This window comes from Crinia signifera, chromosome 9 (assembly GCF_055691185.1).
Source record: "Crinia signifera chromosome 9, ASM5569118v1, whole genome shotgun sequence".
Classification (NCBI taxonomy): Eukaryota; Metazoa; Chordata; class Amphibia; order Anura; family Myobatrachidae; genus Crinia; species Crinia signifera.
Genome location: NC_139225.1, coordinates 96,863,803 through 96,887,448, shown reverse-complemented (window position 1 = coordinate 96,887,448; position 23,646 = coordinate 96,863,803). Strand labels below are relative to the sequence as shown.

General features: G+C 43.7%; 1 protein-coding gene across 2 annotated transcripts in view; it reads right to left on the bottom strand.

Moving 5' to 3' along the window:
* NRK (Nik related kinase) overlaps window positions 1–23,646 on the bottom strand; it is a 275,460-nt gene that overhangs the window by 60,374 nt on the left and 191,440 nt on the right. Inside the window, exons 23-28 of one of the 2 annotated variants that reach the window (XM_083159430.1) lie at window positions 18,353–18,523; window positions 13,590–13,707; window positions 12,968–13,126; window positions 11,177–11,320; window positions 9,495–9,629; window positions 5,344–5,444 (exon numbers count right to left, since the gene is read on the bottom strand). In XM_083159430.1, the coding sequence (XP_083015556.1) occupies window positions 5,344–5,444; window positions 9,495–9,629; window positions 11,177–11,320; window positions 12,968–13,126; window positions 13,590–13,707; window positions 18,353–18,523 (828 nt within the window). The remainder of the gene's footprint in view (window positions 1–5,343; window positions 5,445–9,494; window positions 9,630–11,176; window positions 11,321–12,967; window positions 13,127–13,589; window positions 13,708–18,352; window positions 18,524–23,646) is intronic. The other variant, XM_083159431.1, reaches the window with a different exon arrangement.

Sequence of the window (23,646 nt, the reverse complement as noted above, 5' to 3'; positions counted from 1 at the left end):
GCTTGGAAATGCTGGAAAACTGACAAACTGTCCAGTGGCGTAACTAACGCTCAGCAGCCCCCGCCATGGGTGCCATAATTAAGTGGCACTCCAGCTGTGATGCTCTGCCACAGTCCTCTGTGAAGGAGCAGAACCTTTGTTCTGTCCACATCTGCGTAAGAGTATTAGAGGGAAGGAGGGAGGGAGAGGTGCAGGGTTAATAGAGACAAGGGGTGTATTAGAGGTACAAGGGTGATAGAGGGAAGGAGGTATGGAGAGGTGCCTGATTAATACAATTTTTTTTTGGGGGGGGGGGGGGGGGGCGCCAGAATTATTTTTGGCAGGGGGGAGCAAAATTTCTAGTTACGCCACTGAAACTGTCACTCATCCATAACCATGTTTTTGTTCCAACCAGCCAGATCTGAAGATAAATCTTACTAGTGTATGGGCACCATAAGAGAGGGAGGGAGAGAAAGAGGAGAGAGTGAGTGTCAGGGATAGGTAGGAGGAGAGAGAGAGGGAGAGAATGAAAGAGAATGGGTGTCAGGGAAAGAAAGGGAAAGAGATGGGTAGAGAGAGAGAGAGAGAGATGGTCAGAGGAGAAAGAGAGAGGGGGAATAGTGGGGAAAGAATTGTGGAGGAGAGAGAGTTGGGGGAGAAAGAGAGATGGTCAGAGGAGAAAGAGGAAAGAGAGAGGGGGAATAGTGGGGAAAGAATTGTGGAGTGAGTGAGGAGAAAGACTAGGGGCAAAATCCTCTTTTCTTAAATGCTAACCCAGCCTATGCACTCACCAACTGCAGGCCTCTAGTGTCACAGAGTGTGCGCAGACTCAGGGAACTTCTGATATATAGCAATACAAACAGTGAATGTTTCCAAACTATCACTGTAACTACAGTAAATAAACAGATTCACTGTGACACTCACTCACACTGACACTCATGCACCCGTCAACACACACACAATAGCACACACTGACACTCAGACTGACACCATACCTCCGCTCCCAACATTTGGAGACACTGGTGGCGGGACAGGGTGCGCGTCGAATGTGCGCGTCAAATTGTTGGGGGCGTGACCTATCAAAAAGGGTCGTGGTCTATACTCAAGGTGCTACCGCGAGGCCACACCCCATTTTCCGCCACGGTGGGGGCATGCCCAGAAGCTCTGTGAGCTGCTGGCCAGCCCCCAGGCCCTCTTCCTGCAAGAACAGATGCTGTGCGCATGCACACAATGTCTATTCACGGACGACAGGGGGGACTCCCAAATGTTCCCCCCCCCCCTGCCGCGGGACACTGCCAGCGGTGGGAGGATGCGGGAATGTCCCAAAATATCAGGACGTTCCCGCGGGTCAGTTGGGAGGTATGCTGACACTCATGCACTTGCTGACACACACAATAACACACACTGACACATGCTGACACACACAGACACTCATGCACCTGCCAACACACACAATAACACACACTGACACTCACACATGCTGACACGCATTCACCCGCTGACACACACAGTAACACACACTGACACACATGCTGACACTCATGCATCCCCTGACACACACAATAATACACACTGACACTCATACTTGCTAACACACACACTGACACTCACACACACTGACACTCACAATAACACACACACCCTGGCACACATACACACATGCTGACACACACAATACATAATTACATATACACACTGACACTCACATTGAAGCACACACACACACACACACACACACACACTACCACAGTATTTACCTGTAGCGCAAGACCACAGGAGCGTCTTGGAAGGAGCAGGATGAAGGCAGAGCCAAAGACAGACCGCCGGGGACTTGGCAAAGTCGGGGGGCGTGGCCTTAACCCGGAGCTGTGACCATGGCCCTTTACATAACAAAACAATGCAGCATCAACAAGCACCACAGCAAGGGCTCTCCTCCTGCTAGTGCTCGCTGTGTCACACTGCTGCAGGCCCCTTCACTAAGCGGCAGCGCTAGTCTCCTGCTTCAAAAAGAAATCACATGGGCACAAGGCAGTGCAGGGTGCTGGCGTCTGCCGCACTATTTAAGATAAAAGAAAGTTCAAAAGGGTGCAGAGGACAGCCTGCTGGGGTTTCTGACCCCCCCGGCTGCCGGGCCCCATAGCAGCTGCACCCTCTGTAGTTATGCCACTCGCTGCTTTATTGTGCTACAATGTCAGAGATGTATGAAATGGAAAGCCACTGCAAGGACATAATACTGAGCATTATTTGCTACCTCACAACACTGAGGTTTTGGGATCAATTCCCACCACAATCCTAATGGTGTGGAGTTTGTATATTCTCACCATTCTTGCATAGGTTTCCTCTGGTTACTACGCTTTCATCACACATTCCAAAAATATACTGATGGCTTAATTGTCTCCCCCCAAAAAATGAGCTCCACTGTGTGTTTTATACATGTGCAGACTAGATGGGCCAAGTGTTTTTTATCTGTTGTAACATTCTATATGATAAGAACCAAGATCTGACTACAGGTAACTCAGAACAACATTTATAGCAGTTGAGGTACATAACTAAAATATATGGGAGACGGGCAGGGTTCAGGGCCGTCTTAGCCATCTACTGGGCCCCTGGACAAAATAATTTTTAGGGACCCCCCTCTCCTCCTCACAACCCCACTCCACCCACCTATGTGCAGCAGCAGCGGGGGGGGGGGGGGAACCCTGGGGGCTTGAAGTAGCTACCTGAGCAACGTGTGGCGGGGAACCAGACACAACTGTCAGCTGCATCCATCCAGGCAGAGGCAGTGGTGACTCAGCAGTGATCCAGGCAGCAAGAGGGCTGGGAGCTTGATTTAGCTATCCAAGCGTCGTGTGGTGGGATCCGCTGTCAGCAGACGTCCAGGCAGCTCGGTCAGACCTTGATGTAGCGCTATTTGCCGCCGGGCGGGAAGCGCTGCAGATTTTGAATAGACTGGCCGGACAATGATTGGCTGAGTGGCCGGCCAATCAGCGTCCGGTCAGACTTTTCAAAATCAGAGTGCTTCCCGCTCAGCAAATAGGGCTACATCAAGGTCTGAGTAGCCGCTGCCTGGACGGCCGCTGACAGCTGCTGCCTGGATCCCCAACACACGCCACCCTTATTGCTACATCAAGCCCCCTGCTGCCTGGATCACCGCTGAGTCGCTGCTGCCCGGATCCAATGTACTCCTTTCCAAACAGTCGTAAGAAAAAGATTGTACCACCGTACACACTGTCTCGATTTGGGTTATTGACACGTCATATGTGAGCAAAATTACCATAATGGGCTGGGTTAGGGCATAATTATAGCAAACCGCTATATACGCGAAATTAGTCAGCCGGCAGGGTGACTAAAATTTAGACGCAAACCCATCTATATAGAACTTTAGTCAGCCGGCAGGGTGGAAGTAAAAGAACAACTCTACAATTTGATGTGCACTAGACTTCCGTGTCTGAGAGCTTAAAAATAGTTTTTTACCCCATTTTCACATTATTGCATCCCACCCTCTGTGTGCAAAGTGCTAAGAAGCAGTGGATGCAGATTTTTTTCTCACACCGAGCGGTGCTGTGCTTCATCTGACTAATTCCTGTTTAGTTAGAGTAGGCTTTATAGAGATGTGCATACACGTAATTATTCCAGTTGTTGGGTAGGTATTTTGCACCAAGTGTATGGCAGGTGCAAGTACACTCACTGATATTGATGACAGATATTATTGGGACTGGGGGTGGTACACTTGCAAAGATGCAATCTATAACACTTGCAAATATATACATGTCATTCAGTACAAGCAATGCGGGAGCAATTACAGATGTCTTGTGATTAACTCGGCATTAGTCCCATTTTGTTGATACGATTGGTCAACATAGGCCAACGCAGGGGGGGGGGTTTCTGGTTGCCTGGTAACCCACCTCCTCTTGGCAAGTGCATTAAATTATGACACACACATCATGCAGTGTAAAAGACACAGCAGAGCTGCTGCACATGCCTAGTGCACCAGCTTCTTCTACCACATTTACTGTATGTGTGGATCTGAGCCCTCAAACATCACAATGGACCAGAGAGCAGCTGCCAGGAGGAAGAGACAGGAGGCTTACCATGTGGTGGGAGATTGTGAGCTTAGAAAGTGCAGTAAAGTGCAGTACTGGCTCTATTGTTGTTATTATTTTTGGTATAATTTATCATGATATGTTTAACCTTTTCCTATGCACTTGACCTTTTTAATTGTTTTAAACAGCCTATACTTGTTAAATTGTAATAACTATTTAACTACTACTAAATAGTAATGCTGTATTCCCTACAGTATTCAGTGTATAAAAAGACCAATTTTCTAGGCTGTTAATGCTCCCCCAGACTCCTGTACTTACTCCAATGTGCTGCAGAGTGGGAGATTTTCGATTACATTTGGAAAACCCCCTCTAAAACTCCTGCGTTTGCCACTGCTTTTTATGTTTGTAAAAGCAGGAAAAGCTGTTTATTCTTCTTTTGTAGTGACACACAATTATTTTTTGTGCAGTTATATTTATTTTTCAGTATCTATAGACATTTGCTAACACCACAAGTACCACTAGTACCATACTAACAGATCAGCCCTGAGACACCTTATTCAGCTGTGGAGCTTGCACATAAAGTTTATCTCTAGATGTTTATTAACATCAAAGGGCAAATATGTATTAGAAATGAATCATGAGACACAATATGATATAATTTTATACTTTGCTCAGTGTTTGTTTCTTCTGAAATCCCCTGTTACATCTAGTGTATCCCCAAATCTCTATTTGAAGGCTGCACGGGGACTCTGCCTTAGAACTCTAAAGTCTTCCAATCAGTTTGATCCGGAACCTTGCAGCTTGTGTAATGCCGCTGCTGATCCCAGTGCTGATCCTTAGATAAAGGGCACCGTCTCTTGTAACCTACCTTTGATTTGAAGGTTATAGCTTTGGACTTTGCTGCTCAAAGGTATGAAGTTGTATATTTAAATTTTTATTTCTGCAAAACTATCCTTCTTTCAACTTCTGTTAAAATATATGCAGGAAAACACTAATTGTATAATATTGTATTGGTGCGAAGCTGAATGACAAACACGCCTATAGGACACAGGTGCACGGGCAATGTTCTGTTTGCTTAGTATAAAATGAAATAAATGAATGCATGTCTATTCTATATGCAGATTTGAAACTTTTTGGTTCTTTGCTATATACAAGTATACCATGAGAAGTAGAATTAAAGACAAAGGGACAATAAGAGGCAGTAAAGAACACTCTTAGGGGGGAAGAAGAGTACTTTGGAAAGCACAATTTAACGGTAATTGGACTATCACTGTTCAGTGCACATCTGGCAAGTGTTATACAGAGATGATGGATGACTCACCTTAAAAGCCATAAATTTATGGTATGGCTTTGGCGCCCATGCATACACTTCCACAGAGTTCTTCATAGCAATAACAAGGAATTTTATTCTTTCATATTTAACTATAATGACAAAAGCAAATAACTAGTGTTATGTGGAATCTTAAGTGATCTTTATAAACATTTCCCCTCTGCGGGAAAAGTCAACAATTGTGTAAACACTCGTGGTTTACAAAAACGTTACACAATTTACCACATGTTGCCACTATTCCAATTTTGGCAGAACGGTCCTGATGATCAGCGGTATTTTGCAAGGTATTTCCCCCCAAAATGACCATAACTATTGTGTTTATATGGGAAAAAGACATAAAAAACATTTGACACTGATTGGGGTGTGGCCAAAACCACTGAGGAGAGGAGTGACCATGATCACAAGGGAAGGGTTCATAACCAAAGTCACTATTACATGCTCACTCCATCAGCCAGAGATGCCCCCGTCCGAGCGCCTGGCCCCCCCCCCCCATTGTTGCCGATTCCCCTCATAACATGTGAGGGAATATGTAATGACCATCAAATGATTTCTCCTGCCCTCCCAAATAAAAGTCAGTAGAAACTGCCGGGATGTGGCCACCAGGATGAAGTCAGGACGGGGGGCTGACGTCCTGTGATGTCAGCCACCTGTCCCGGGCAGGCATGGACCCATCCGCGTACCCATGGGAACACCTATAAAATGCTGGACGTTCCCATGGGTGAGACCAGTCCGCTACAATCCTCGCAAATGGCTCGCCGAAGCCATTCGAAAATGGGAGCTGCACATGCTCATAATACACCGTGCGCAGTCCCCCAAACATCAGAACAGGGCCGAATTCGCCCCTTTCTGAACAGATTACAATAAGGCCCCTAGTTATATATCAATTATATGATTAGTTGAAATCTACATTAGTAGAATATAGATAGTATTACATTCTATAGATTAGTAAGATTATGGGGGAGTACTTATTATAGTGTTCTAGGTTTATAGGAGGGGTATTTAGAAGAATGGTAAAGCTTTATTACTGGTTTACTTAACACTCGCACCTGGTGTTTCCTGTTATATGTGTGTACAAGACATAAGGTTGGGGTTCTCAATGGCAGTTAGTGTCTGGGCTTGTGGGGTCCGGGGGTTACGTTAGGAATTCTCTGGAAGTACCCTTATTGGGAGAACTGCCATTGCTGTATCCTGAGAACACAATGCTGTATCTTAAGAAATGCCAATCCTGGAATACTGTCTACTAAGAATAAAGAACCAAACTTCATCTTTAACTGATGAATGCAAGTCCTTGTCACATTATATATAAATCATAGGCAAATGCAGGAAGGGGGGTTTCTGGTTGCACAGAAACCACCCCTCCTCTTAAATTATTACAACAATAGCAATGGTTTATAATATGATCAATAGAGCTGCCACCACATAAGTGTAAGGGACACAGCAGAGCTGGTGCACATGCCCTGTGGGAGCAGCTTCTTCCACCACATTTACTGTATGTGTGGATCGGAGCCCTCAAACATCACAATAGACCAGAGAGTAGCTACTAGAAGGAAGAGACAGGAGCCTTACTATGAAATGGGAGATTGTGAGCTTAGAAAGTGCAGTACTGGTTCTATTATGTCTGTTTATTAATTTATTTATTATGGCATGTTTAACCTTTTCCTTTTATCTTATTTAAATGTTTGAAACAGCCTATACTATAGACCATCTGTACTATTAAATATTAATACTGTATTCCATACTGTATGCAGTGTACAAAATGACAAATTTTCAGGGCTGTTACCCCTCCTCCAGACTCCCGTAGTTACTCCAATGCGCTGCAGGTTGGGAGACTTTGGATTACACCCTCCTCTAAAATATATATATATATATATATATATATATATATATATATATATATATATATATATAGCGAAGGTTTCTCATACAAACATGTACAAGGAAGAGGCGGCACTCACGTGGATTTCAGAAGGTGCTTTTTAGATTATTAGAAATTAAGTATACATGTTTCAAGACCTTAACAAGCTTTTTAAGCTTTTGCACCTTGCACTTTTATTTGCAACCATTGTATGACCTGATGAAAAGACCGTAAAGGTCTTGAAACGTTGTCATGTATACTTAATTTCTAATAATCTAAAAAGCACCTTCTGAAATCCACTTGAGTGCCGCCTCTTCCTTGTACATGTTTGTATGAGAAACCTTCGCTATACTATATTGGGGAAGGCACCTTGGTTATTACCTACCTGTCCGGAGTGCCGAACAAAGCCTGCACTACTATATACACAGATATATATATATATATACACACACATACACATACATACACACATACACACATACTCATAATGTACATACACACATGTAAAATAAGAGTCGATTTTACAGGAGAGGGTACATCATTTTCACTATATGTTAATCTTATATATTTTCATATTTTACAATTACAATATGTATTTCCCTGTCCTGTCTCACCTCAGATGACTTTTTCAATAGTTAACAGAATTTAATGGCCACTTAATTTACAATACACATAAGAAAATCATCTAGCAATTTCAATAATTCACAAATTCATTTCTTAACTATTAAACAATAAACGCTATCAGTTACTGAAATATTTTATTACAGTAATTTAGTGCAATCAACGATAATTGGGCATCAACCCACATGGTATTCATATTATAATCAGCCACTTACAGGAATTAGCTACATTAAAAATTGGGAGCACCTACACTATGAAATTGTTCTATAGAACAAATGCAAATGGCCAGGTTTTCTTTTTATTGTGTTATGAGGTGAACATCTGCTTTGGAATTGTAACAAAACTCTATTATGCTGTTTACCTTTCATTCCATCTCATTTTATATTCTTTTCAAGCTTCAGAACGGAACAGCAGAATTCTTATTCACTGTGTTCTTAGGAACAGTTCAGCTAGTCTTCCTGGAGAGTTGGACACATTTTGCTCCAAGTACTTGGGTGTAAAATGTCCACCAAATTGTTTTAAATGCTGCATTTTAGCCATATTACAGTTGTACCAGCCGGTCAAGTCTGGCATATGCTGCAATTGTTCTCATGGAAAACTGTGTTCTATGCACTATGGGCAGGATTCATGTTTGGAAGCAATTGCACAGTTACAAGGAAGCGGCTGTGCAATTATGTGTAAAATATAACTGTTCTGTTGATAGCATTTGCGAGATCCAAGTGGTGCGTCTAAGGATGTGGACTTGGATCACCATAGCAATGGTTCCAGTCACTGGTCATCCAACGTAAGCTGAAACTTATAAAGGTTGGCCGTAGGATCCAAACACACGTATCCAGGAAGTCTGATTCCAATAATGCAGACGCTGGACCCATCACCCCTTCAAAACAGGCTAGGTGCCACTCCCAAATGTCAAGTGCATCTGTGCAATATCACAAGATCCATTCTGCACACATAACCAAAATGGTCCTTGCACTGCCCAGACCAGGGCAGACGACAGGGGGGGGCGGGTCAAAGGGGACACTCGTACCAGGCCCTGACCAGTTGAGGGGCCCCAAAGCTTTGAGGAACTCAGGGTCTGTATGCATGGCTGCCTAATCACCTGTCTGGCTACCCGTTCTAATGAGTTTAGTCACATCAAGGAACACACCAAACCACACAACACACAATGCTGTGCCCTCCCATATATTGCATTGTAAATATTAATTATCTATTAATTTTTAATAATTAAAAAAAATACATTCAATGTGGAATGTAATAACAATCCGCATTCTATGTTAGAGGGGGCCCCAGAGATATCAGTGTTCTGGGCTTCAAGATTTCAGTTGCCGGCCCTGGCCCAGAACCCACAACATATTCCACCCATTGCATTTGCATGAAATTATGAATTAGGTGTTAGGTTGCCACCAAAAGTGAAAACATCAGTACAGTATATGTGACTTAATAGTAGTAAATGCTACAATACATTGTTCTACTCATACACAATATGAGTCAGATGATGAATGTAATATGTCAGATCTAGCACAAAAATGCAATAGTCTTTACAGGAGATGTGGTGTGCAGGAAGGATGGGAGTGGCTGGCCATGTACCCAATTCCTCTCTCCATGGAATAGATGCCACCTTCCTTCTCACAGCCCCCGCCCATACTTTATGAACACATGCTCTTACCAACTTTGTAGTGTACGCAGCCTTCTAGATCTCCGACCGAGACCCAGCCTTGTCTTTTCTCTACCTCTGGGTCATTACGTAGAATTTTATTCCTCAGCCATGATAAGTAATAAACTCTCAGTTTGTTTTTTTTGCCTTCCGTAAGAAAAAAAAAATATATATACATTATTAGCATTAAACATTGCCATCATTAAATGAAAGAGTGTATTCTTACAGTATGTAGGTATTTAAAAAGAAGTACTCAAATTGCAGTTAGAACTCTTTATGTTGGAAAGCGCACTGTAGGTGGGGCCAGTCTGATGGTAGTTGGTGTTGCAGGAGGATGGCAGCCTCCACCTCCTCGGCTCTCAGGAGGAGGGAGGTGGCCCTGACCGCACAGGAGGCACTGACACAAGACGGCACATGGGGAGGTGAAGTGTTGGCACAAGCGCTCTCCAGGATCCCAGCTCTTTTTATGCAGTACTACACAAGGGACCCCTAATAGGCAGGGGGGCAGAGAAACTGAACCCCTTTGTCACCCCCCTCCCCCTTAATTTGGCTCTTGATGTGTACCCAGCTTAACTTAATCAAAAATCAGAAACCAAGACCAGTCAGACATAATAGTATTGTCATTTTAGTACAATTGTTGGGAGAAGGAATTCAGCAAGATTTATTGCCTCTATTCGCAATAAGAAAATATTTAGTTTCAGGGCAATTTTTCATTCGTTTCATGACGGTTCAGCTACTCCAATCAGCAGCTATACCAGAAAAAGGAAAAAATGATTTGTCTCGCCATGTTCCTGTGCAAGCAATGCCTGACTATGCTGTTGTCGCTGTCAGAAAAAAGCTAAAAGATTGCCAACCCCATGCAAAACTACAGTATGGTGCCATTCTCTCCATTACATATCTGATATATCTCATGTGTTAAATACGGTACGCCTGTTACTTTTTGTGAGTCACTTAATGCAGAAGCAGCCGTATCCACAGGAATTTCAGAGGTAAATGGATAAATAAATAAGGCCCTATTTCTTTCCTTGTTTATACAATGATACACAGGCAAACACATGTAAACACCCTTATATATGGGAAAATCCAGATGGACTTAACAGTACATATTAAACAAAATGGGGGGAATTCAACTGTATAATGGGCACCCACCACTAGAGGTTGCCCTGCACACCAATTCAATTGTGCTGCCTTATGAGCGTGCATGCTGTCGGCACTAACATATCTTCTCGCTGCCTCCTCTACCAGTGAGAAGAAATATGCTTTGTTTTGGCGCCCAAGTGGCACTGTTCGCAACGCTGTTTTATTCTTCCCTGTTTTATGTGGCTAAACCAGGCACTTGGCATGTAGTGCACCATTCACTGGGCGTGAATGGTGCACTACAAAAAACTATTGAATAGCACCCCTCCATCTCCCATCACTTTAGACAGGAGATCAGAATGGTCCGAGAATGCATAAACTATTGAATACCCCCCGATATGTAGGAGTACGTACAGTAATGTACATGACTTCACCAATCAATTCTAGTAGTTAGATCTTCTAAATACTACAGTATGTAACAGGAAACATAACTATACCCAAAGGTTGTCATCACAGAGGGAGAAGCAGAAGGATGGCATAAAAAATGAGGGAACTTCCATGCTGAAGCATACCACACAGAAATGTAACATTTAATAATTTGTATGAATGCTGCCCACCTGAAATAGTGATTAGAATATTCAGCCCTTCTAGGACATCAATTTGGTAAAATCTCCTCCTGCTGATCAGGGAATACACTCTCCCCTGTCCACTCCTGTCAAGGAGCAATAGGCCATGTTCTGTTCCCACCAACAAGTTCACACCTAGTATGTTAGAGCACACAGTATAAATGTCACATCGCACAGTGTCATGTTCACGCCTCACATGTTTATTAACAATGATGCTCTAGACATTTACCAGCGGTGTAATCACATGGGGAATCCTCTGTAACAGAGTTTCCCAAATTCCGATATTACAGTCGAGGTTTTAAAGATATTGATGCTTGGTTCAGATGGTTAAATCAAATTGAATGAGGAGCTTCTTAAGTCACATAAGACATGGATATCCTTAAATCCTGGACTGTAATGATAAGCTCTGTTATAGAGGATGTTCCTGGACACATATTAGCACAGTTATTTATATATATATATATATATATATATATATATATATATATATATAAATACAATTCATTTTTATTCTGTAATTGCTCCAATTTAGCTTCCACCAATCCTGGTGCTCTGCTACATTTTATATTATTTATAATGGTTACCGTCTAAATGGTAGACAGTGTCCAGGTAGACAGTCCATAGATGGACATGCACAAGGTCGATATGGACAATACTGTAGGTCAGCACAAGCATGGTCGACACATGAAAAAGTCGCCATGCATTTTGAATAGGTTTTGTTAATTCCATCACATGGACACCATTTTCAAAATGACCCAAGTGAGCATATACATTTACTGGTGTGTTGGTTCTAACATCACAGCTGGGCAGGCATTAGAATTTGCCCGTCTGCCTGTAAAGTCAGCCCCACCCGTACACACAGCCAGGTGCGCCCATATATTTTAAGCTGTATAGGGCACTGGCTGTGCTGCACAGCTGACGTAATATGTCTGTGAACGCTGTCATACACAGACATAGTGTTCCCTCTAAGCTTCTTTTGCAGGGTGCCACACCCTGCCTGTTTTTAAAACCTCAAAATGCACCCTGCCCTTTTTGTGTGTGGCACTGTGCGCCCTTACACTGCTCCCTACCGCTGACAACTTCGGTGAGTAATTGGTTTTATGGTGTGTGGTATAATGTTTAAGAGGCATTACCTTGTGTGCCATAATGTGTAAGAGGCATTACGACAGGATATGGGCGTAATCCTAGTACAGTTTTTTCCTAATGTAAATTTCTAATATAAAATATGCCCTCCTGATTGAAAAAAGTGTCCTGCCTGGTGGTAAACCCCACTGCCCTAAAAAAATCCTAGAGTGAACACTAGAGACATATCCGTCACTTGAATGGCTGATATGTCGCTTGGTGTGTACCTTGCTTAAGTGAGTTTTGGGGGAATGTTGGTGGAAAGTCTGATAGAGAGAGGAGGGTGTTCCAGAGATTAGATTATTGTTTGTATGTCATCATATTCGGCTGTATTCACGTACCAGAAGAACAGGCGCTAGGGAATTATGGATAACAATTTGATCTGCATTCGTTCTATACAGCATTGTTAGATGTATATTTATGAATGCTAAAAAGTGACTGTTATTGGTTAGTTTCCACTAGCAATGATTCTTTCATTTTAAGTGTAACAAATCCTACACTGTACATAAACAACACAAATCATGATAATTATCTCTGACTGCGAATACTAATCCATGTATACTAATATAGCGGTCATTTAAAAAACAAACAAAAAAACCCAGTCTTTTAAGAAAATAAAAGTGTTAGATTCCAATACATAGTATTTCTAGTAAGACTTACCCCAGAGAGCAGCGCAGAGGATCTCGGAATTGAATTTCTTCTTGTACTTGCGAATCTCTGGGCTGTCACTCTGAGGTCGAATATTTGTCGGATTAACATTGACAACCGATCCTTTCCTTGCATTTTCTCGGCGGAAAGGCTCCACTTTTATGCCACTAGCTAAATCAAGAGAAAGACAAGGGCATGTTACAAATGAAACTCATTTACTTGTAAACTAAATTCAGTACCGTTTACTATCAAACACAGAGAATACTGATATATTTTATAGGATAGCGATATTAGTGACATCTGTTGTCTTGTAGACTACAGCCCAAAATGTGTTACATTTACAAAGCTATACAAATGTAAGCCTGTCATCACTGGCGTTTGGCCACATTCCATTGGTCTGCTGGACTTCACTTTGCACAATGGTGGGTCACAGATGCTGTGGCTAATCTGCATCACTGCATTATGGACTGCAGCCAACTGTCCCATAGGGTGCAACATTTGTAGCTTCCAACAAAAATGTTTGCAAGGTAAAAGACATGTAGATTTATACTGTTTGGACAGTTTCAGTACATGCTCACACTGAAGGCTGATGGTATAACAAACCATGAGCCAAATTCTTCTCATTTCTACTTACGGGAAACTGTGGGGCTTGTTGGAGGTGAGAACTGCAGGAGTCTTGGGTCGATAAATGCACTAAATGATGTCGTGGAAGATGAGCTATTCTTTGGTTGTGGATCTTCAACATTTGGTGTCTGGAAGTAAGAGAGAAAACTCCATGAAATAACTCCAAGACTGCAATCTGTAGAAAAGTTCTACTTGTTTGTAACATTGCTGTATAATCTTCCATACAGTGTGCTAGCAACTCCCACCTTTAAACTTATCACATAGCTATAATTATTGGGTATGACCAGCGCTCTGGCTCTGATGGTGTATCTCAGACAATTTCTGGGAAGTACCTAATATGCCTGATGGAAATAGGTGCAGGTTATACCATTGAATGGATGTACACAAGGTTTGTGGTGATTAAAATGCATTTAGTTAGCACATAACATGGATGTATTTAACTGCATACATGCACGAGGGATGGGTGGGGTAATGGGTGTGGTGGTGGGGTGAGGGATCGGGGAATCTGGCTAGATGTCCAACCTGGAGAGATCTGTATTGGGCACAGGGGGATTGTTGGGCAGGTTCCACTGCACCTCCTGCGGTGACGGTGGTGTGCTTGCCCAATTGGATGTACAGTCTAGATAGGAGTAAGTTCACTGCTCCGGCTGGTGGTTGATGGATAAAGTCATAGTGGGGTCACGGAAAGTGCAATAGTGTCGCCCGGAGCCAGCCCGTCCTGTGGTCGCGGCGGTGCACTTGGCACTTACCTGATACCCTGGAGGATTCTCCTTTCAGACCGTCCCACGTCGCTCTGTGTGGATCTTTTCATGCTGGTGTCTGCACAGCCGTGCAGTTGCACCAGTGTAGGTACCGCGTCGCTTCGACAGTGTCAGACGTACTTCCGGGTCCCGCTGTCAGGCGTTCGCCAGAGGAGGTGAGACACTGGAGTGATGCGCTTGACTCCTGCACCTGCACCTTTTTCCATCAGGCATATTAGGTACTTCCCAGAAAATGTCTGGGATACACCATCAGAGCCAGAGCGCTGGTCATACCCAATAATTACTTCTGCAAATTTGAGTCTGGACACACTCGACCAAGCTGCCGGCAGACAGGCTGAGCGCCAATCTCCTATCCATTTTCATTATCACATAGCTAGCTACTATCACCAGTCACCGTTCAGTGAATCCATTCAACTGAAATATATATATATATATACATACATACAATGTAGTACCTGCACTCGCACTCACCAAAAGACAATACAGGGGTGCCCTAAGGTCACACCGTGGTGTGCCATACACAGTCCATGTTTCCACTAGGGGAAAAAAGAGCACTCGCCTAACAAGTTTTATATAAAAAAAACAAACATATTATTTATTCAAAGTTGAAAAAAAGACAAAGATAAGAAAAAACTTTTTGACATACAAAGTGAAGCTGTCAGGAAAAAAGGTCAGACGTTTCGATCCTTGCTAGGATCTTTTTCAAGGAAGATAACAAAGGGTAAGTATCCACAAAAAGTCAACAGGTGTCAGCATTCCAGAGGTCTGTCTGTGACAGCTACCAGAGACCGGGGGGGGGGGGGTGCTCCGTAAGATGAAACCATCAGAGAATACAAGAAAAATATGATGGCACTAAACAAGGCTTAAGGTTATTAAAGGCTTTAATGCATAGCCATATCCAGAAATCTACACTCTGGTGGATGGCTGCCCTGATGCTGGTTTGATTTAAGTTGGAATTGATCCTGATGATGATCCGTTTGGGATCACTTTTTCATTTTCAAATAATTTCTTGCTTTTCCGATAAAAGTACTATTCGATACTATTTCATTATGTGCAAGGCAAAATGTCCCCCTTGCATCCTTAATTCCTCAGTCAAATTTAAAAATAACAATTTCAAAACAAACATTTTATTCTTCTGCTTTCTATTCTCTCATCTGTCATAGAGGGCCAATGTATGGTAAGAACCAACTCCCCCAATGTGTCTTGAGATACAAAAAAAAACAAAAAAAAAAACAGTTGAACTTTGTAGGATTAAGACATAAAAATTAAAGAAAATAAAACACACGATGCCCACAAGCCTAGAATCAATGTGGATTAAAAAAGGAAAGTTATATGAAATATCACCCTTCTCTCTCTCTCACAAATCCAGCAGACAGTAGATAAGTGAGGCAGCATCATAACATACCAAATAACTGTATTAGATTAGAAGTATTTGATCACTATTTAACTCATTATTTGCATCCAGAGAAAAGCATAAATTATATAATAAATGCTGCACCGTTGTAAACTCTGCATCCCCTATATGCTGCTCTCAATGGAAACTTAATGAAGAGTACAGTAGGCAGAGGTAATTGTGAGCATGTACCGGGGGAGCAGGAAAGCAGGATCACAGGAACAACAGTGACTGTGAGCATGTAGAGGGCGAGCAGGAAAGCAGGATCACAGGGCAACAGTGACTGTGAGCATGTAGAGGATGAGCAGGAAAGCAGGATCAGAGGCACCAGTGACTGTGAGCATGTAGCGGATGAGCAGGGAAGAAGGATCACAGGACAAAATTGACTGTGAGCATGTAGAGGGGGAGCAGGAGAGCAGGATCAGAGGAAACAGTGACTGTAAACATGTAGGAGATGAGCAGGAAAGCAGGATCAGAGACAACAATAACTGTGAGCATGTAGAGGGGGACCAGGAAAGCAGGATTATGGGACTACAGTGACTGTGAGCATGTAGAGGGGGACCAGGAAAGCAGGATTACGGGACTACAGTGACTGTGAGCATGTAGAGGGGGAGCAGGAAAGCAGGATCAGAGGCAACATTGACTTTAAACATGTATAGGGGGACCAGGAAAGCAGGATTACGGGACTACAATTATGGTGAGCATGTCGAGGGGGAGCAGGTAAGCAGGATCAGAGGCAACATTGACTGTGAGCATGTAGTGGATGAGCAAGAAAGCCGGATCACAGGACTACAGTTACTGTGACATGTAGAGGATGAGCAGAAAAGCAGGATCAGAGGCAACAGTAACTGTGAGCATGTAGAGGATGAGCAGGAAAGCAGGATCACAGGGCAACAGTAACTGTAAGCATGTAGAGGGGGAGCAGGTAAGCAGGATCACAGGAACAACAGTGACTGTGAGCATGTAGAGGGCGAGCAGGAAAGCAGGATCACAGGGCAACAGTGACTGTGAGCATGTAGAGGATGAGCAGGAAAGCAGGATCACAGGGCAACAGTGACTGTGAGCATGTAGAGGATGAGCAGGAAAGCAGGATCAGAGGCACCAATGACTGTGAGCATGTAGGGGATGAGCAGGGAATAAGGATCACAGGACAAAAGTGACTGTGAGCATGTAGAGAGGGAGCAGGAGAGCAGGATCAGAGGAAACAGTGACTGTAAACATGTAGGAGATGAGCAGGAAAGCAGGATCAGAGACAACAGTAACTGTGAGCATGTAGAGGGGGACCAGGAAAGCAGGATTATGGGACTGCAGTGACTGTGAGCATGTAGAGGGGGAGCAGGAAAGCAGGATCAGAGGCAACATTGACTTTAAACATGTATAGGGGGACCAGGAAAGCAGGATTACAGGACTACAATTATGGTGAGCATGTCGAGGGGGAGCAGGTAAGCAGGATCAGAGGCAACATTGACTGTGAGCATGTAGTGGATGAGCAGTAAAGCAGGATCACAGAACTACAGTTACTGTGACATGTAGAGGATGAGCAGGAAAGCAGGATCAGAGGCAACAGTAACTGTAAGCATGTAGAGGGGGAGCAGGTAAGCAGGATCACAGGACAACAGTGGCTGTGAGCATGTAGAGAGGGAGCAGAATTGAGGATCAGAGGCAAAAGTGACTGTAAACATGTAGAGAGGGACCAGGAAAGCAGGATTACGGGACTACAGTGACTGTGAGCATGTAGAGGGGGAGCAGGAGAACAGGATCAGAGGCAACAGTGACTGTGAGCATGTAGAGGGGGAGCAGGAAATAAGATCAGAGGCAAAAGTGACTGTAAACATGTAGCAGATGAGCAGGAAAGCAGGATCAGAGGCAACAATAACTGTGAGCATGTAGAGGGGGACCAGGAAAGCAGGATTACGGGACTACAGTGACTGTGAGCATATAGAGGGGGAGCAGGAAAGCAGGATCACAGGGCAACATTGACTGTGAACATGTAGCAGATGAGCAGGAAAGCAGGATCAGAGGCAACAGTGACTGTGAGCATATAGAGGGGGAGCAGGAAAGCAGGATCACAGGGCAACAGTGACTGTGAGCATGGAGAGGGGAAGAAGGAAAACAGGATCACAGTGCAGAGGTGAATGTCAGTGGGTAGAGGGGGGGAATCAGCATTACATAACAAAGGTAATTGTGAGTGGGTAGAAGTGGAGGAGCAGGATCACAGAACAGACCCCTGCTATATGTCTGGAGGGTAATCCTGTTGTAAAGTCCATTCTATAAAAGAATCCACAGAAATGAACAAAACAGTTTTAAACAATTATGCAAGAAAATGTAATTGTTTGTTGTGCATAAGATGCTGCACGACTAGAAAAAGTAGCACACACTTTTACATTAGACAAAGTTACTGGTGGCGAGTAAGAGGCCTTGGTTCATTACATTGATCTGAGGGTAGAGATGGAAAGTAATAGCTGTGTTGTGTGACTGTTTGTTCTAACAATGTAAGCTTTTATGTGGGCAAAAATATAACATAAAGGTGCAATAGGTGACTTACAAATACCGTGACAACTAAATATTCTTTCCAGTTTGGGAGTTTGTGTACAATGGGACACAAAGCAATGATTTCACCTGATCATTTAAAGATTTGTTGATAGGTTTGTGGCTTTTTTGAGGAGTTTTGTGCTGATGCAGGGACGTCTCTGAAGGATGGCTCTGTTGTAAGAGATCCGGCAGCAGATAATTTTGATTGTAGGCGCTGCAGACTCCTTGATTGCTGCTACAATTTTGCTGTTCAGCTGCCTGTTAGCACAAAACGCAGCAGATTGAAATATAAACAAATTAGGATCCCTCTGAGCAGTGGGAGATAAATCTGTCATTTTACAATGGAAAAATTACCAGTGGCCGAGCTAAGTGGTATCTATCGTAACAAGTGGTCGCTTTCCTGTTTTTTACTACACCTACACATAGATGTGGTGTGCAATTTTTTATAATATCCGCAATGCGAATGGATGTTTAGCATAATCACCGACTATCAAATTATTTTCCCCCTGTTCGCAAATATAAATTAGTCTAACTGACCTATATTTGCAGCGTGCGGCTCTGAGAATGAAGCGGGCGGCTGACGTTCTGTGATGTCAGCCACCCACCCCTGGCAGGCATTGGCCTGCCCGCGTATCCATGGAAACACCCAGAGGCTTCATGGGGACACTAATAAAATGCTGGGCTTTCCCGTGTGCCACCCCCCTGACCTCCATCCCCCCCCGTGCAAAGGTGCAGCACATGCGTATATTAGCATATACACATACGTAGAGCCAAAACATTGTCCCTGGAGCGAATACACTGGGTACCGACTGTTAGTGTAAAAAGCCCCAAAATGTGCATTTTATTACACCCCCCCCCCTTCCCCTTTCCTATTTTTCTAGGAACAGATAAAGCGGTTAACTAATGTCTCCCTGGTATATGAACCTGCAGTACTCTTTCCAGCTACAGTAACTGGTGTCACAGGAAACAAACCTACAGTACACAGCTTAGCTTGGTGATATGACAATATAAGCATAAAAGCAAATAAGGATGCTGAAAAATTAAATAAAGTTGTCTTCACAGTGGCGCACGAAGGAAGGGTTTCCGAGTACCCAGAAACCCCCAACGGACCAAATTTTACACACTCCACAATAGCTTTTTCACCACCCATAACCTTCTGCGTGGCAGCGGCGCAATGCTTGCAGGTGGGGAGATGGGGTAAAACCGGCATTGCTACAATGCAATGCCCCGGCAGGAGGAGGGCAGCCAGCACTACCACTGTCACTGAGAACAGTCATCACCGCTTCTGCGAATAGCGCCACAGCTGCTGAGGACTGTCAGTGCTGCCGCTGGGTATAGTGCTGCCACTGAGAAAAGTCAACTCCACCGCTGCCGCTGAGGACAGTCAGTGCTGCTGAAGAACAATGGGCCATTTCAGGATCTCCCAGTCAGACTAGCTAACAGGAGAATGTGAGGAGGAAACCGAGGTAAGGTGAGCTTCTAAGGGCTTGGGAGGTGATGGCTCTGGCTGAGTGCTGTGGAGGAGGAGGTGCTACCACTTAGGACTGGAAAGGGGGGCTGCCACTGATGGGTGGGGAGGGTGCGAAAGTATAAGTGTGGCCTGTACAGTGGGGATGTGATTGGATAGGAGAGGTATAAGAAGGATATGTGGCTGGTTCTGGAATTTGATAAGCTTGCCTGAAGAGACGAGTATTCAGAGAACACTTGAAGAAATGGAGACTGGAGGAGAGTGCGTGGGAGGGCATTCTACAGTGGGTGCAGCCCAAAGAAAGTCCTGCAATTGTGAATGGAGCAGGTAAGGCGTGTGGATGAGAGACATAGACCTTGTGAAGAGCGAAGAGGTCGAGTTGGGAAATATTTTGAGATAAGAGAAGAGATGTATGTTGGCTTACAGTAGATGCATTTAGGGATGAAAAGAGGATGTGTCACATTCCAAGCACAGTGGGAACGGCACAACCGATTCTTATTTGGACTCCTGGTCAGACAGAGCTGTTGTGTGTAAACAAGCCTCCAATGTTGTATCTCTGAAAATATTTGATTGTGGGAACATCCCTTTTGTTTTAAGAGAGGAAAAAATGAAATCAGAATATAGTTGTTTAATACTGTGCAAAATAAAAGTCTACTTCCAAGTCCTCATTGTAATTAAATATACTATACGTGTTACCAGAGCTTTTCTTTTTATATACTCACACTCTGATACTCTAATATGCTGGAAGGAATAAGAGCCTTTTAAATTATAAAACTGATTTGAATGTAATGTAATGTAGGTCACTTACATGCAATTGTTTAAGCCTATTGAAGAAGATAATATCTTGAAGAAAACGGAATTAGATTTTAGCACATACACTTCTCCGAGCATAATGTAGCATTAACTAAAGATTTCAGCACAGTTTAAAGTGGTTTTCAAAGGATGAAAAGTAATAAACTTGTGCTGTATAACGAGCAGGTGAAAACCTAGTCAGGGCTTTAAATGCAGATATGATGCACACTGTACATTACACATGTGATCACGCAGAGATTGTGACGCTCCATTTGCCACGTACTAGTGGTCGAGAGAACAATATAAGGGAGAACAAGAAAGGATGAGTTACCTGACCAGCCCTGTAAATCGATACATATATAAAGTACACATGCAGTACAGATACATTCTGCATGTCTGTGAGATAATCAAAGTGAAGCCATGCGGCAAATGTGTTTTATACAAGGGTATAATTGTAGCTGCAGGAGTCTGCTATGGATCCCAGCTTTTTTCTCCCCCAAATGTATGGTTATCCATAACTCTGGGGAGCACCACCAACTAGTATATGTTTCTTTATATATACCTTTAATTGCATAAAAGTTGGTTCTAATTATGGTAGTGATCTAGGTCAGTGCAAGCCAAAACCCTTTGTTCCTAGCAACATGGATCCCAGCAGCACAGGAGGTAACTGGTCTCATACCAAAACACTGACTTGCAATACAACTTTAGACCTATTCACAACTGTTCGCTATGCCACTGGCCCACCACCGAATGCCCGCTCCTAGCACCACCCGCATTCCCCAGGGGAAGTGTACAAGAACACATCCCCTCGCATGCGGCTGAAGTGGAAAGAAATGGTGGCTCCCACGATGTCCATCGTATGGTAAAAAAATCGCATCGCATGCGATTTTTAACAGAAATGCATCCAAATGCATTGAAATTAGTATCAAACATGTTCAATGGCCCCCAAATGTCATTTTTGAGGCTGTACCACCCCCACTATCAATGGGAACCCGAAGCGTGGCGATCGCAGCGAGTCCGCGAGGGGCGGCGGTACGCGTCCTACGACCTTTTCATACCCCCACTATCCACGTCGGCGTGGAGTTGAGAATAGAAAGTGTGGCGAGCGCAGCGAGCCACCGAGCCCAAAGCACGGCGAGCGCAGCGAGCCCCGCAGGGGACACGGATACCTTCACAGGTATACGCGTCCCCTCGCGGGCTTCACAGATGTCTGCGTCCCCTCGCGGGGCTCGCTGCGCTCGCCACACTTTCTATTCTCAACTCCACGCCGATGTGGATAGTGGGGGGTATGAAAAGGTCGTAGGACGCGTACCGCCGCCCCTTGCGGGCTCGCTGCGCTCGCCACGCTTCGGTTTTGCGTTGATAGTGGGGGTGGTACAGCCTCAAAAATGACATTTGGGGGCCATTGAACATGTTTGATACTAATTTAAATGCATTTGGATGCATTTCTGTAAAAAATCGCATGCGATGCGATCGCAAGCGATTTTTCAAAAATGCTAAAAATGCAAAAATCTCATCCCATCGCATGCCACTACATTTGGCATGCGATGGGAGCCGTGAAAGTACACAAGTACCGAAATGGTTGACCATCGAATGATCACTGACCATCAAATGATTTTTCTCCCCTTGGGAAATAAAAAGTCTGAACTGACTGTTATATATACCTCGAGCAGGCATCGTTTCGCTTGCTTACCCGGGGGATTGGCCAGCATTTTCATGCGGACGCACATAAACACCTTGGCGAGGGCACTTAAAGTACATTCCGGATGACAGCATAACATGCTGGTACAATTGCCATCATGTTTATATCTGTATTGGTGATGCAACTGCAACAATCTATTTATTACCAGTTTCTTATATAGCGCACACATATCCCGCAGCGCTTTACAGAGAATATTTTAACATAGTGGATCTTACAATCTATATTCCCTACACGCATGCACACACATTCATTCTATGGTTCATTTATTGGTAGCCAATTAGCCTACCAGTATTTTTGAAGTGTGGGAGGAAACCGGAGTAACCGTAGGAAACCCACGCAAGCATGGGGAGAATATACAAACTCCGCACAGTTAGGGCCATAGTGGGAATCAAACCCATGTCTTCAGCACTGTGAGGTAGTAATGCTAACCATTACACCGTCTGTGCTCTTAACTACTTCATTGTTGACATCACAGTGTCTGCATTCTGTGGTCCCCATCATTGCTTGTTGTCATTAGGATGATTGATCTCATAGAAAACTCTACCCATAAATTAAGTATCCATGCTATCATAGCATTCAGTACAAACATTTTAGGAAACATACAGTAGCAAGTGACTAAATATACTATCATGTGTTTATGGGAAAACCAGAGCAGATTTCAAGACAACACACAATGGAGCAGGGATTCCCAAACTTTGGGGTGACACAGGTGGGAAGACCATTAGCCAATTCAATTGTTTATGGTCAGTGTGATAGGAAAACCAGGAAAAACATAAAATATGAGAACACAATTTACAAAATGTAAAAATGTTTGCTGAACTTCTCAATAAGAAACTTTTGGCAAAGGGGTGTCAATTAATAAAATGCTAATAGTCTTGGGCGCTGTGATTCAAGAAAGTTTGGGAACCACTGCAATAGAGGATCAACAACATCACAGTGCTCCCTGGCAGAACAAATGTTTTTTGTATAAAAGTCATGTTACAGCTGTTATTGTAGTTAATTGAAGTTATAATTAGAGGATTTAAAAGGAGCAGTGACTTAGAAATTGTTATGAGCACATTGTTTTGCATAGTCATTCCCGCTTACTGAGGAGTTGAGAACATATAATCAACAATCCATCCTATACCACAAGCACATTCGATTTGTCTCTAAGGCCCAATTCAGACCTGTTCGCACAGGTCCGAATCTGGCCATGTCCCCGATGAACATACACATCCACTAGCATTGTGTCATGAGCATTCAGTCAGGGGAGTGCGTTCGGCGGGGCAGCATTTACTTGCTTCTTAGGCAGCAAATATACGCAGCCTAGTGATCAGGTCGGAATTACCCCCTGAATCATGTTACATGCTTCTAGAAGTCATACCAAAATACGACTATACCTTATATAGGGCGGGATGTATCAACATACATCACCGCCCT